The sequence below is a fragment of the Sitophilus oryzae genome, unplaced genomic scaffold, assembly GCF_002938485.1.
Source record: "Sitophilus oryzae breed Bouriz unplaced genomic scaffold, Soryzae_2.0 scaffold_575_pilon_pilon, whole genome shotgun sequence".
Classification (NCBI taxonomy): Eukaryota; Metazoa; Arthropoda; class Insecta; order Coleoptera; family Curculionidae; genus Sitophilus; species Sitophilus oryzae.
Window position 1 is genome coordinate 446,566 of NW_022147168.1, and position 15,560 is coordinate 462,125.

The 15,560-nt window shown below is 30.6% G+C and overlaps 1 protein-coding gene across 1 annotated transcript; it reads left to right on the forward strand.

Moving 5' to 3' along the window:
- Nucleotides 1-3,101: 3,101 nt before the first annotated feature.
- LOC115887437 (stress-induced-phosphoprotein 1) lies at nucleotides 3,102-10,613 on the forward strand. The gene is made up of 7 exons (XM_030906868.1): nucleotides 3,102-3,259; nucleotides 3,328-3,660; nucleotides 3,713-3,941; nucleotides 7,980-8,150; nucleotides 8,208-8,579; nucleotides 8,642-8,941; nucleotides 10,197-10,613. Exons 1-7 carry the CDS (start codon nucleotides 3,251-3,253, stop codon nucleotides 10,427-10,429), a joined length of 1,647 nt encoding a protein of 548 aa, XP_030762728.1. The 5' UTR covers nucleotides 3,102-3,250; the 3' UTR covers nucleotides 10,430-10,613.
- Nucleotides 10,614-15,560: the final 4,947 nt, after the last annotated feature.

Here is a 15,560-nt window from a genome sequence, read left to right on the forward strand (position 1 = left end):
CCCTATACCTCGTGCGTCTCAAAAGTGGCTCACCCTTATAACTTTTTTATTTTTTCAGTTAAAAAACCACCTGGCAAAATGTCACCTTTTAACATTTTCGCATATGATTTATTTTAAATTATAACTTGCGGTTTGTAATGAAAATTTGACTCGAAATACCAAGTGTGTGATATCAAATTATTCGTAAAAAATGCCTTTTTCCAAATATGCTAATGAGCCACCCTCGTTCCATTTGAAAAAATTGAGATATGATTAAAAATACGATTTGAGCATTTTCTAACTGGCCAGGACAAGACACTAAAAACATTAGACGTTCAAATCTATTTTTCCAGGGCTCCTTGATTAAGAATTAGTATTTTTAACATAGCCACTCTGGATTGAATTTTAAAATATGATTTTTTATTAAGCGAAAATGTCAAAACTTGACATATGATGTGTCATTCTATTCAGGATGTCATTTTCTATCGAATAAAGTACAAAAAATACCCATGATGCCATTTAAAAATCAAAAGTTGCAGTTATTTCCGGTGAAACAGGAAGTGGCCGAAAACAATTGAATACGTCAATCAATCCTAATTTATGTCATATACTAACATACCAAATCTCGTTTTTTATCTAAAAAAATAAAAAAGTTATAGGGGTGAGCCACTTTTGAGACGCACCCGGTATAATAAGCCAAATACTAAAGTTTATAAAAAAAGTGAGTTTATGAATTAAGTTGATAGATTTAAACACAGTTTGCTACAAAAATTAATGAAAATAGGGCTAAATTTAAAAAAAAATATACTTAATACTTTAAGATTGACGAAAAATTTTGGCGTTCTGTTTTTTTGGCATCTGAGTGTAATTATAAATATTATGTGAACTTCAGGTGAATTACATACAATTTAATATAAAAAGAATTCCAAAAGCTGGCGATTATTGGATTGCCTTTGTACTTTCTAATCAAATATGTAAATTCCATATTAGTAATTCGTTAATCTTAATCCGCTTGGTACTTCAAGGAATATGCGGTATTTTTCAAACGAGTCATTTATTCCGCATAGAAAGCAGAAAACTGATCAAAACTATTATTTCACACGGTCAAGAAAACTTTGCCGTTCGTAGAAACAACATAAATATATTATTAATCTTTGATCTGGCATAATTGAATCTTTAGAGTGCTAAGAATGTTGGATTTTACCCGCCGCAAACGGTACCTTCAACCGAAAGGTACCATTCTGCCATTGCAGATGTCGAAAATCGGATGGTGATATCATAATTTTAAACATCCATATACATTTGTGTTAGCTTTGTCATTAAAAGAATATAAAATAAACACTAAACAAGATTGATGGCTATTGTTATTGAGATTTATTGTAAAGTTTCCCCATATATTAAATAAATCATAGTAGCTATATTGTTATGGAGAAATTTTGAACCTTTTGTTTTGTCTTGTTTAAACCTCATTATTTTATTTTCATTGTTGTAGCGAGCAATTTTTATAAAAGGGCTTAGACACTTAAGTTATGTCCGTTAAACTTTGTTTTTTTTTATAAAAATATACTCAGAAGACTATAAAACTATTTTTTAAATGGAATCCTCCATTTTTTATTAATCCTCAAAAATAATGCCTACATATACTCTTCGTATAAAGTTGTCTACTCCCAATTTTAATAATAAAAAAACGGTGCCCAGATGGCTTTGAAAAATTTAAAATGCTATTGATAGGGTGAGTCTTAAATAAGTGCAAATATTTTCAGGTCTGGTAGATCTCGATAAAAGGAACAAATAACTAAAGAATACAAGGACATGTAACGCCCATATACGGGCTGCAGCAGAATTTGTGACATTAGACGCCATTTTTAAGGAAGTAACGAATGAGTCATCATCGCAGCGACAATTTTAGCGATTTTTAATAGTTTGTTGTGTGTAGTGAACTTTGTATAAACTTTATTACAATGGTAATTTGTTCAGCTTTCAAATGTAAAAGGCGTAATGCTAAGAAAGAGCCAGGGGTTACGTTTCATAGGGAATAAAACAGTCCACACCGCCTTTTTAGCGTTTTTTTATTGAATTCGATAATTATTTTTCTGATATGATACGCAGTTGATAATATTATGTACTACCTATATGTACGTCTATACTAGTTTTGTATCTTTTGTTAACGTTTTAATACGTTCTTTTCGTAATTAATTAGTATGATACCACCGCATACACCATAGGCGTAGTCAACACATTTATCAAAAATATAAATATCGCTTCAAGCAGCTATATATGTTAAGAAAAATATGTGCCACGGGCCACGGCACTGTTTGGAAGAATGGTAACAGTTTGGTCTCGGGTCTTTAGTCAATGAAAGGAACATATTTTCTCTTTAACGTTCTTCAAATAAGTCCAAAATAACAGAGTTATTCAAATTTGAAAATTAAAAAAAAATATTTATTTTACCTACCTGATTTTTAACCTACCTTATTTTTCTGTATTTGCATCCCTTTTAGAGCCGTAACCATGGAGTAAAGCCCTAACCATAGTAATATTAGAGATTAAGAAATTATTCTGGGAAAAATTTTGCGATAACCAGGCAGTTCTAAAAAGTTTTCTAAGATATACAGGAAAATTTAAAAGAAAATGCACGATTTTCAATATATTTTTTTTGTGAAAAAAACTCATAGACCTAAAACCGGAAGTACTAGAGTCTTGAAAATATTCTAACCAAATGGTCTCCGTCTACGTTAATTATGTCCCAAATGTTCAGACATTTCCTTATCCTTTTAGCTACATCGAAATTCTTCATGGAGGGACACCTCGTATATCCGCAATATTTTTTGCATCACCCGGTATACTCAAATTTAATTCAAATTATATTTCTTCCATTGATATTAAGCTAAAAGCTAAGATGAGTTTTAAGCTAAAACTATTTTATTTAAGTTTCAGTCGCGAATTACCTATGTTTTTTTAGGGAACTTATTGTTGACTCACCCCGTATATATCAATATAAAATTTTAAAATTGGAATAGTGCGTCATCTAGCGATTAACTTCTCAAATTGTATAGACGAAGATTGTAAACTCTGAAATTTAGTATTTCGGGCATTTCAATCGTTTCAATGACAATTTTGACGTAACGGATTTTGACAACTACAGAAGAGGGGGGATTTCTTTTCAAGAAAACTCGAAGATTCTGGAAAAGAAAACGTGCGCGAGTTTGTGCATAAACAATTTTAAAGTTTTGTGTTTTTTCCAATTGTGCATAAAGGGTGCTTGTAAAATATGGATCAGGTGTGAAATTTTGTATATAAGTATTCAAAGTTATGTTTTTTTTCATGTTTATTATTGAATTGATATAGGTAGCCTCTCTGAAAGACAAGGGAAATGCCGCACTGGCCGAAAACAAATTAGAAGATGCGATACGATACTATACAGAAGCCATTAATCTGGACCCTAAGAATGCAGTCCTATACTCAAATAGATCTGCAGCGTATGCAAAAGCTCATGACTACGAGTTGTCTTTAGGTGATGCTGAAAAGGCTGTGGAATTAAAACCTGATTGGGGTAAAGCTTTTTCCAGAAAAGGTACCGCTCTAGCTTATTTAGGAAGGTATGATGAAGCTATAGAGACTTATGAAAAGGGTATACAGTTAGATCCCAATAATAACCAATTAAAAGAAGGTTTATCGGAAGTAAGTACAATAAGATTGGTATTTTTTTAAAATAATATATATTTTCTACTAGGTTAGGGCTCAAAAAGCAGCTAAAAGTAAAGGTGGCTTTCCAAATATATTTGCTGGTCCAAATATTATTCCTAAACTTAGAGCTGATCCCAGAACTGCAGAATATTTAAATGATCCTGAATATTTAGCCTTATTAGCTCAACTTCAAGCCAATCCACAAATGATGGGAGCTAAACTTCAAGATCCTAGGATACTTACTACTTTAGCTGTTTTAATGGGTTTAGATACAAGTAAGTATGTAATAGAGTTACAATGAAAATGTGAGTTTTACAGATTTACTTATCACATAATTTGTTTTGTAACATGCTAATATCAATGTTCTGCATTAAATTGCATAAATAAGGTAAGGGTACTGGAGTATTCTCTCCCTGATGCCACCCTGATTCCTTAGGTTTACAAGAACCTATCAATTCATATAGTAATGAGGATTTCATTTTGTTTGATAGATATTTATAGTTTACATTCTTACTTTTATTGATTGGTGATTTTGATTGATTGTTATAATAATATAGCAACAGTATGTTACCTCTATTACGATCAGTAAAATTATTTTTTGCATTAAGTTTCAAGAATTGTATAGAATATAGATTTATGTTAATAATTATGCTATAATAATTTTTTTGAGGTATTTTGTTATTGGCCTTATTTCACTGTAATCTTTAGAGGTCCATATAGCTCTTTTTGCCAATTGTTTATTATTGCTTAGTATCTACTAACCTTGTTTATATCTTCGTACTCAACCGTTAGGACAAGATGTGCTGCCAGCTGGTGGAGAAACTGTGAAGCTTTAAATGTGATTAGGGGTGGAGTCAAAAATATCGATTATTTTCATTATTTTCCTCACAGTAATGTAATAATATAGCCCTGGATTTCTGCAAACTTTAATAGGGGATCAGCTGATTAAGAAATTTAAACAAAACTTTTATTTTATTGTTGATTGTGGATTATTTTTGCCTGTTATTTTAAGAGTTCTAAACTAAATTAACAAAGAAGTTTTCGATATGTTGGTACATTATTTATAATTTGTGATAATGCTAATTACTGTTAATTAATATTTAAAAAAGTTACATACCTACTTTAATTTGATTTGATATAATAACCAGCTTTTATAGCATATCTAATAGACAAAAAGTATCTGGTCAATTGGCACAGTTCAAAAATTATCAATTTTTATTTTCTCTGTTTTTATTGGTCGCTTCAAAATTCAGATTAACAAAAAATATTTTTCTGTAGTAAAATACAGAGTAAACGGTCCAGCCATCTATTAGTCTTAGTCCTACTCTACAGGTCTACAACTAATAAACGTCTTAGATTGATCTACTTTAAAAATACAAGGATACAAAGAATCACACATTTACCACTCTAGTGAACATGGCCAATGGTTTATCATTGCCTAGTACCATATGATCGAAATGAAACGGCGTCAGCGATGGCTATGAAATGAAGATCGCTGTCATTTTATATGTAAAATTATAAGGGGACTGTCATCGATCATTTCCAACTGGACGCCATTTTATTTAGATCATACGGTATAAAGAACCACACATTTTCAATTTCTGTATGACAAAATCTGCATATGGTTTCGTTTTTTCAAGAACATTAACTTTAATTGACAAATGCCCATTGACCTTAAGATACATATTATGTAGTAGACCGACTACAGATTTGATGACTTTCCTGTCTTTGCTTATCTGGTCTGCTATAAATTTTGGTCACTGTTCTACTATGAACTGTTTTGCTTGCCTCTGTAGTTTGTCCTTGTGAATTTTTCCACCATTCTAAAGATTTGTTGAACAACTACTGTATTGCGGCCATTGTTGTGATAACCACTGTTCACTGTTAACTCATTACTATACCAGGTGAGTCTCAAAAGTGGCTCACCCCTATAACTTTTTTATTTTTTCAGGTAAAAAAAAACGAGATTTTGGTATGTTAGTATATAACATAAATTAGGGTTGATTGACGTATTCAATTGTTTTTGGTCACTTCCTGTTTCACCGGAAATGACTACAATTTTTGATTTTTAAATGGCACCCCCCGCATTTTTTTACTTTATTCAATAGAAAATGACATTCTGAATAGAATGACATATCATATGTCAACATTTGACATTCTCGCTTAATAAAAAATTGTAATATTTTAAAATTGTAATACTTATTGTATAATACTTAATCAAGGAGCCTTAGAAAAATAGATTCGACCATCTAATGTTTTTAGTATCTTATTCTAGCCAGTTAGAAAATGTTATTATCGTATTTTTAATCATATCTCATTTTTTTTCAAATGGAGCGAGTGTTTTTTACGAATAATTTGATACCACACACTTGGTATTTTGAGTCAAATATTTTTCGTTACAAACCGCAAGTTATAATTTCAAATAAGCCATATGCGAAAATGTCAAAAGTTGACATATGATATGTCATTCTATCCAGAGTGTTATTTAAACTATCAAATAAAGTAAAAAAAGGTACCGAAGGTGCCATTTAAAAATCAAAAGTTGTAGTCATTTCCGGTGAAACAGGAAGTGACCGAATCTAAAAAAATAAAGAAGTCCTTAGGGGTGAGCCACTTTTGAGACGCACCCAGTATAATTATTAAGTATAAGTTTGCGCCTCTCATTTATTGACGATTTAACAGAATCTATTAAACATTTTTAAAATAGTGATACATAAGTATACAGGGTCTGGCAATAGTGCGTCGGGCATCTGTAGCTTCTAGAACAAAAATTTGGGAATTTTGTTTAAGTGCAAACCTAAAGTATGTACTAGGCCATTGTACTAGGATGTATTTCAGGAAAATATTTTAACTTCTATAGGGTGGCTCAAAAAAGTGTGAGTGGATCGGGATGATTTTTTTTAAATGGAACATCCTGTATATTATTGCATTTTTGGCTTCCTTTCAGATCACTTTACATAAACCTAAGACATGAGTAAATATATTTCAATAATTTCAGAGATATTAATAAATAAATAAAAATTATATATTTTTTCAGCCTTTTTTAAAAAAAATATTAATAATACAAGAACTGTCCTGAAATAAAAACTGTGTATTAGACATTTACTTTAGATTCTCTGTACTTACTTTGCTATAAATATGGAAATCGTAAATCATACAGGATGTACAAAATTCTACCCCAAACAAGAATAAAATATACAATAATTTTTCTTTGTTTTTTTTTAAATGGGACATCCTGTATATTATTTGTTCATTAGACGGAGAATTAAAAAATTATCATTTTTTGCATTTAGATCATTTCAAAATTTTTAACGGTTTCGCAGATATTTCCGGTTTTGTATTTCATATGGCATTTTCTACAGTAAATATTTATCAAAGCCACCCAATGATTTTTCTCTCGTATTTTACCATTGAAAGCGCCATATGAAATAATACTGCGTGTATCCGGAAAACTATTAAAAATTTTGAAATACCTTAAATACAAAAAATGTTCATTTTTTAATTCTCCATCAAATAAAAAAATGAAATACGTTAAGACGTTAAGTAAAATTATTTTATATTTTTGAAAGTTTGGCGTAAAATATTGAATATTCTGTATGATTTACGATTACCGACCATCTAAAGTAAATATCTAATATAGTTTTCATTGAACAGTTAAAAAATATATATTTTTGATTTATTTTTTAATATCTCTGAAACTATAGAAATAGATTTACTCATATCTTAGGATTATGTAAAGTGATCTGAAAGGAAGCCAAAAATGCTATAATATACAGGGTGTTCCATTTAGAAAGTCATCCAGACCACTCACTTTTTTGAGCCACCCTATAGAAGTTAAAATATTTTCCGGAAATACATCCTGGTACATACTTTAGGTTTGCACTTAAACAAAATTCTCAAGTTTTTTATTCTAGGACCTACAGATGCCCGACGCATTATTGCCGGACCCTGTATATTATAACGTTATACCGTGTGATGCATCGTCGTTGGAAACAGGAAATTCCATGTAAATTTTGAACACTCAAGCCAATATTGGCTTCCCTGTTTATTTTACAGCGCAGTCGTAAATAGGTTTTTTACAGGTCTGCATATTATGCTGAATACACATTCCAAATTTGAACAATTTTGGATAAGCCGATTTTAAATAATTTAAGAAAAACTGCATCTATTTTTAAAACTGAACAGATAACAATGCAGAACCAGGCAAATATTTGGACAGTTCAAAATTTGCATTGGATTTCCTATGTTTCCAACGGCGATGTTCCACTCGGTATAAACAATTATACATTTTTATCAAACAACTTTTAATTTAGGCGGCGATGAACCAATGGACACTGAACCAGTTTATACACCTCCGCCTAAGAAACAAGAACCAAAACCAGCACCAAAGAAAGAACCTGAACCTGATCTGCCTGAAAATAAGAAAGCAGCCAAAGCAGAAAAGGAATTGGGAAATGCTTGTTATAAAAAGAAAGATTTTTCTGGTATTACATTAACGCCTTACTTGACATATAAATATAAAACAACAGGTTAATTTTTAGGCGCCATTGAACATTATACCAAGGCTATAGAACATGATCCAACTGATATCACATATTATAATAACTTAGCTGCTGTTTATTTTGAACAGAAAGAATATGATAAATGTATAAAGGAATGTGAAAAGGGCATTGAAGTAGGTAGAGAAAATCGTGCCGATTTTAAAATGATTGCTAAATCCTTTATGAGGATTGGTAATGCCTACAAGAAGAAAAGGGACTTTAACAATGCTAGGACATATTACGAGAAATCAATGTCAGAACATAGAACTCCTGAAATTAGAACATTATTATCTGAAGTAGAAAAAATTATCAAGGAAGAAGAGAAAAAAGCTTATATCAATCCAGAAGAAGCAGAGAAGGAAAAAGAAATAGGTAGAATTATAAAATAAAATAATTTTCTTCGACACAAATACTTAGTTTCTTATTTGTTTTAGGTAATGACTTCTTCAAGAAGGGCGATTATGCCACAGCAGTTAAGCATTATACAGAAGCTGTCAAACGCAACCCCGAAGATCCAAAAATCTATAGTAATAGAGCAGCATGCTATACGAAGCTTGCTGCTTTCGATTTAGGCCTCAAGGATTGTGAAAAGTGTGTAGAGCTTGATCCTAAGTTTATTAAGGGTTGGGTTAGGAAAGGAAATATTCTGCAAGTAATGCAACAACCTAGCAAAGCAATTTCTGCTTTCCAGAAAGCATTAGAAATTGATCCAAATAATGCTGAAGCACTGCAAGGTACAAGTCTTTTATAGTGTAATTTTTCAAGAACATTTCACTAGCACAGGGGTATTATTTTAACTTGTTATACAGGTGCAAAATGGGCCCCTCTAAATGATCAGGGTTGTTAAGTTTTAAATATTTTGTTTAAAAATAAGAGTTTTTTCAATAGAAAAATATCTCTCTTGTATGTAATTTAAAAAAGTCTATACCGGGTGCGCCTCAAAAGTGAGATTTGGTATGTTGTATATGACAAATTAGGATTGATTGACATATTAAATTATTTTTGGCCACTTCCTGTTTCACCGGAAATGACGACAACTTTTGATTTTTAAATGGCACCCTCGGTCCTCGGTATTTTTTTACTTTTTGAAAATGACACTCTGAACATATCATATGTCAATTCTTGACATTTTCGCTTGAAAAAAAAATCGTATTTTAAATTTTAATCTAGAGTGCCATGGTTGTTGTTAAAACACAAATTTTTATTCAAGTAACCTTGGAAAAATAGATTTTATTGTCTAATGTTTTTCGTGTCTTTTCCTGGCCAGTTAAAAGATGCCCAAATCGTATTTTTAATCATATCTCAATTTTTTCAAATGGAACGAGGGTGGCTCATTAGCATATTTGGAAAAAGTATTTTTTATGAATAATTTTGTACCACACACTTGGTATTTCGCGTTAAATTATCGTTATGAACCGCACGTTACAGTTTCAAATAAATCATATGATAAAATGTCAAAAGTTGGTATATGCTATGTCATTCTATTCAGAGTATCATTTTTTATCAAATAAAGTAAAAAAATATCGAGGGTGCCATTTAAAAATCAAAAGTGGTCATTTCTGGTGAACCAGGAAGTGACCAAAAACAATTGATTACGTCAATCAATCCAAATTTATGTCATATACCTGCTAACATACCAAATCTCGTTTTTTATGTGAAAAAACAAAAAAGTTATAGGGGTGAGCCACTTTTGAGACGCACCCGGTATAAAACAAGTGTTTTAAAGAAGTTTTAATAATAAAGTTACATAATTCCGACTTTGAAGTTAAAATCAAAGTGAATACAATAAAAAACTGTTTTAGAATCATTAAAATTACATGTTTTCTTTAAAAATAAAAAAAACATGTTTTTTTCTTTCAACCCTGATTGTGATAAATTAATATCTAGTTAATTTTACTACTTGAATACAAATTTTCAATGAAAAAGCAATTTAGAATAGTCTCGGATTCAAAGCATCAAATTAGTGTTTGGTTTTCTTTTTTTATAAAGGTTATAGAGCCTGTGCGATGGAAAATGCCAACTTAGACGGAGATCCAGAGAAAATTAGACAAAGAGCAATGGGTGATCCAGAAGTGCAATCAATATTAAGAGATCCAGCAATGAGAATGATCTTAGAACAAATGCAGAATGATCCTAGAGCTTTACAAGATCATTTGAAAAATCCCGATATAGCAGCAAAAATACAAAAATTGTTAGATTCAGGATTAATTGCTATTCGTTGATAAGATGTTCAAAGCACACTTTATATTTTTTTACAATTAATTTAAAGTTGCTTTAAATATAATGGCATATCTATTTTTTTTTTGAATTTGCCATTTTATATATCAGTGAATTTTAATTATTATAATTGATCTTCAGTTTTACATATTTTGTGAGTACTGAATAATAAATTGTAGGTTACGAATGCTTAATTTTTAACTTATATACTATCTGTATAATAGGAATATAAATAAATTAGGTATAATGCCACTTTTTAGTGTGTCACTTTTTTATTTCTGCAAAATCAAATTAATTTTTCTCTAGTAGAATTCCTGATAATACACATATATTTTTCAAGCAGAACGTATTAATATCGCGTTTTTACGTTTGGTATAATCACTATAATATATGGTCATTAGTAAAAGGAAAATAATTTAGTATAATCTACAGGGTGGCGCACCTCATTCGTCTCGGTTGATTATACAAAAACGGAAAGATGTAGAAACAAAATATTTTACGGGTATACGTGGGGAGACAATGTGCACAATTTAAAATTATTTTGAAATATACACGGTATGTCAGAACTAAGATCCATACCAAAGTTATATTTTTTCTTATCGAACACCCGGTATTTTATTTCATTTTTAGATTCTGCTTTCCAAAAAAGGCATTTATTATAAGGGTTAAATATGTTTAAAATCTTTGGTTTTTGAGATATTTAAATATGCATGCCACCATAGAATAGATTAACACCCTGTACATTACTTTTCAGAATTAATTCTTGCAATGAATTTGAAGGTGGGGAAAACTTAACTGGAAAATATTATTGCTTCCTTAAATTTATACAGGGGTACCAAAAATTGCTTATCTGTTTTAAGGATATATTTTATATAAAAACTTCGTTATTTCAAATGCAACACCTGCTATTTTTCAAAACAAGTCGAAGCAGATTTTAATGCTCTTTCAAACTATATTAGGGTTTCCTATACCTAACTATCTAGTTCAGATTTTTAATAAAAAGTGATTTTTCAATAAAATCGCAATCAAGATGGCTGGTGTCGCCATGGTAATTTTCTAGTGACAGTAACTATTTTCAAAATCGATATTAGTTTAGGGACATTATTATTTAGATTCATAGCAGTTTACTTAAATTTACCTATGATAGTTTAAGAAGTGAGTATTCACTATTTTATCAATTAAATAAAGCAGTATCTGCTGGCGGAGCGAATTAATTCTCTAAGGCAATGTACAGGGTATTGACAATCTTTTTTATTATAGCATGCATATTTAAATATCTCAAAAACCAAAGCTTATAAACATAATTAACCTTTATAATAAATATCTTATTTATAAAAATATAACTTTGGTGTGGATCTTAGTTCTAACATACCCTGTACATTTCTAAATAATTTTAAATTACGCACATTACCTTCCCAAATATACCCATAAAATATTTTGTTTGTACATCTTTCAGTTTTCATATAATCAACCGAGGTGAATGGGGTGCGCCACCTTGTATTGTACCCTCGTATCAAAAATTAAACCAACAACAAATTTGTTGAATTAATAATGTGAAATATTTGTTTCAATCTGATATATTTTAACATGACTTGACAGGTAGCAATGAATAAAATATAAATGTTGGTACCAAACTGTCAAGAGTGATATGACAAAGGATATGACTAATACTAGAAAAAATGGTTAATAAAAATGCAAATTTAATCAAAAGAATATCTAAAAGTCGAGTTATATATTAGATTACAGAATATTTAAAAGCCTATGTTAACAATCTGTAAATTACAAAATTTCACAGCCCTTATCCCTTTTATTTATTGCGAGAAAACATACAAATCACTGTGATTATTAAATATACTTACTTTTTAATTTAATATAATTAAACATTACTGTCTAAACCTACACTAGAAAGGGAATTTGTTAGGAAAAAAATAAAGCATCTATAAACACAATTTCACATTTATTATAAACCTACTAAACATAATGTAACAAGAAAAATATACCATAATATTACAACATATTGCATAAAACCGAAAATTAGCACTCAAATTCACACTCAATTCACAATACAAACCAATACAAAGATAATATTACATTTATCATTATTTTATCAATATATGTATATGCTTCAATCTTAAAATCTAATAAGTGTAATTCAAACCACTAACAAAAATATCTTTTGGGTACAATCGAATATCCGGAATAAAATTTTTACTACTCACAAAAATATTTTTGACTTACAATTTTCTATACATTTAAATTTGTACAAATGTCAGTGTAAAAACCCGAAAGACAAAATTTCCAAAACAGTTCTAACTAGAACAACTTTATCAACAAGTAATCTATAAAGTCTTCATAATGGGACTCATTATGAATAACATATTGTATATTTTTTTCCAACTTGGTGGATTCATTTTACCACAGATTTTATCGCCAAATAATATCTAAAATAATTGTTCACAATCTTACATCAGAAATTGCAGACAATATATTTTCTTACAAAATATTAAAATTAGTCAGCAAACAAATTATACTTAAAACTCGTATTAACAAAATAATCCACATAATATAATAAATAATAGTTTTGACAAGTAGCTAAGTAAAATAGGTAGGTTAGTTTAGTTTACAATAATTCTTAACTGAACATTTTATTGTGGTGAATTAGTGTTGCAATTGTAACACCAAAGGTTCCAACCCCCTGTAATCTAAATTTACATGCTAATTAAATATAATTTTTCTCTTAGAAACTGCTTTTTAAATATTAGTTCACGTAGTTAAAGGCATGTCATGCAGTTTTTTTAGGTATGCTCATTATAGTACGGGAGCTAGCAACGTCGGAAAAACAAGTATTTTAAGACGTCTGGCTCTTTGATATATATTTTACTATGCTGTATTGCATGCGGCCCGTCTGGATGCCGGTAAACGTTGCGTTCTCTACTGCGCATTGAAAGAAGATCCTATATTTTTATTAGTCCTTTAAATTTTAGTATTGAATATTAATCGAACATGTCTCCATAGCGCAGTGCGTAGAGTTTCCGACCACGAACCGAGTTCGAATCAAAGTCGGGTCAGGTCAAAGACTTTTTTATTTTATTTTCGTTTATATTCTGATAGTAAAGTATTAAATATTTGTTTTTTTTAATTACCAGAATTATTTAATACTTTACTATCAAAATATAAACGAAAATAACATAAATAAGTCTTTGACCTGACCCGGATTCGAACTCTGAATCATCGGTTCGTGGTCGGAAACTCTACGCACTGCGCTATGGGGACATGTTCGATTAATATTCAATACTAAAATTTATAGGACTAAATTAATTAAAAATATATGACCTTTTTTATATGCGCAGTAGTGAACGCAACGGGTATCGGCAGCCAGACGGGCCGCATGCTGTTCCAGAGAGCATAGTAAAAGATATATCAAAGAGCCAGACGTCTTAAATACTTTCTCGAAAACGTTGCTAGCTCTTAGACTATTAAGAGACAGACCTAATGTAGAAATTTGGAATTTCAAATGTGTCACCCCGTATGTTATACTAATATTAGCACACACGTACGGATTCATTAACAATTTCAAGGCACATTTAATTGAATTGACAGCGCAAATTATAGGCACGTTACATTAGGCGGTGAGTTAACGAAGCTAAGATTTTTAGGTAATGCATATTTTTTATCATTACCTTTAGGGTACCTTTTATAACTCTGGATGGACTAACAATTTTAATAATAAATAATGTTAAATATGTATTATACAGGGTGTCCAAGAAATAAGTGCAAGCATTTTAAGGGCTGGTAGATCTCGATAAAAGAAACATATTGTCTCTTTATCGTTTTTCAAATAAATCTTAAATTCTTTGAAAATGTCCAAAAACATTTTCAAACCAGCAGTTAAAATACTTACTTATTTCTGGGACACCCTGTATAGTCTGTCCAACGAGAGAATCCGTGATAGTTGAGTCTGACATTTTAATTCACAGGTAAATTATATTTTCTGTCATTTTTTGATTGTAGTATGTTCCTGGCTCATTGGACAGACTATAAAATATTATTTTATTTTAGGTATTGTTAGTTGTAAAAGGCACCCTATATAATTAAAAAAGGAAAAATCGCAGGCACATACATATTTCTATAATAGCGTATGGTCCATATATTTTTTTTATTAAATAGTTTGTATTATTCAGTTATATTATTTGTCCACGAATATACAGTGACTTACATAGCCCGTTTATTAAAGTTTTTAGAACCTAATTTAGATATAAATCTGGTGTTTGTTGTGGTTACGGATATTTCGACTATACTTTCTAAAACATTCTCCATTTCCACCCCAAGTGGATACCAATGGAACTTTTCAACGATCTAGAAAAAACAGCCTTTTGCGCTGGTTAATTTGGTGACAATAATGACAGATATTTTTCAGGAATCGTGTTCCGTAATAAAAAATTCCAGGCCAAACACAGAATATAGCCTTAGTTTCGTTCTGGTTAATAAATAAAATTGACTATTAAAAGATAGTACAAGGTGGACCATTTTGGTTGTTTCTATAGGGTATCTAGGAAACCGTGAGAAATATTCAAATTTTGATACTGCAGTCACGGGTTCTTTTTTGAAAAAATCACAATGGCGCAAACGGATCGTGGCTATCTTGATCGGTTTCGAAGCTAGAGGGGGATTCTCAAAGTTTGTACTTTTTGAAAATGCTCCATAGTTTGTTTATTTCAGCAACCACGGAAAAATGGATTATACATTCTAAAGTCACTTTTCTGTGTAGAATGCAGTGGCGTAGTCAGCCTTTTTTTGAAAAAAATATTTTTTTAGATATTAACTATACCAAGGTGCCCGGTAGCGTAGAGGTACAGGCTCTCGACTACCAATCTCAAGGTTATGGGTTCGAATTAGGGAATGCAATCCCGCACCAAAATCTCAATCCCGCAAACCCGCGGGATTAAAGCAATAAATCCCGCGGATCCGTAAAATTGCTGGATTGTAAACAATAAATGCTCTTCTTTTCTCTCTTTCATTTTGGGATGCGGTTTGGACCAGGTTTTAGACGCATCTATTATGATTAAGATGCTATGTGGTTTTCGAAAATATATTTAGCGAATTCTCGTATACAGGGTGTTTTATAATAGTGTACAA

What these genes read in the sequence shown, in the direction of transcription:
- LOC115887437 (XM_030906868.1), top strand. An exon ending in AGAGAAGGAAAAAGAAATAG is followed by an intron (nt 8,580 to 8,641) that starts GTAGAATTATAA and finishes TATTTGTTTTAG; the next exon opens with GTAATGACTTCTTCAAGAAG. An exon ending in TAATGCTGAAGCACTGCAAG is followed by an intron (nt 8,942 to 10,196) that starts GTACAAGTCTTT and finishes TTTTTTATAAAG; the next exon opens with GTTATAGAGCCTGTGCGATG.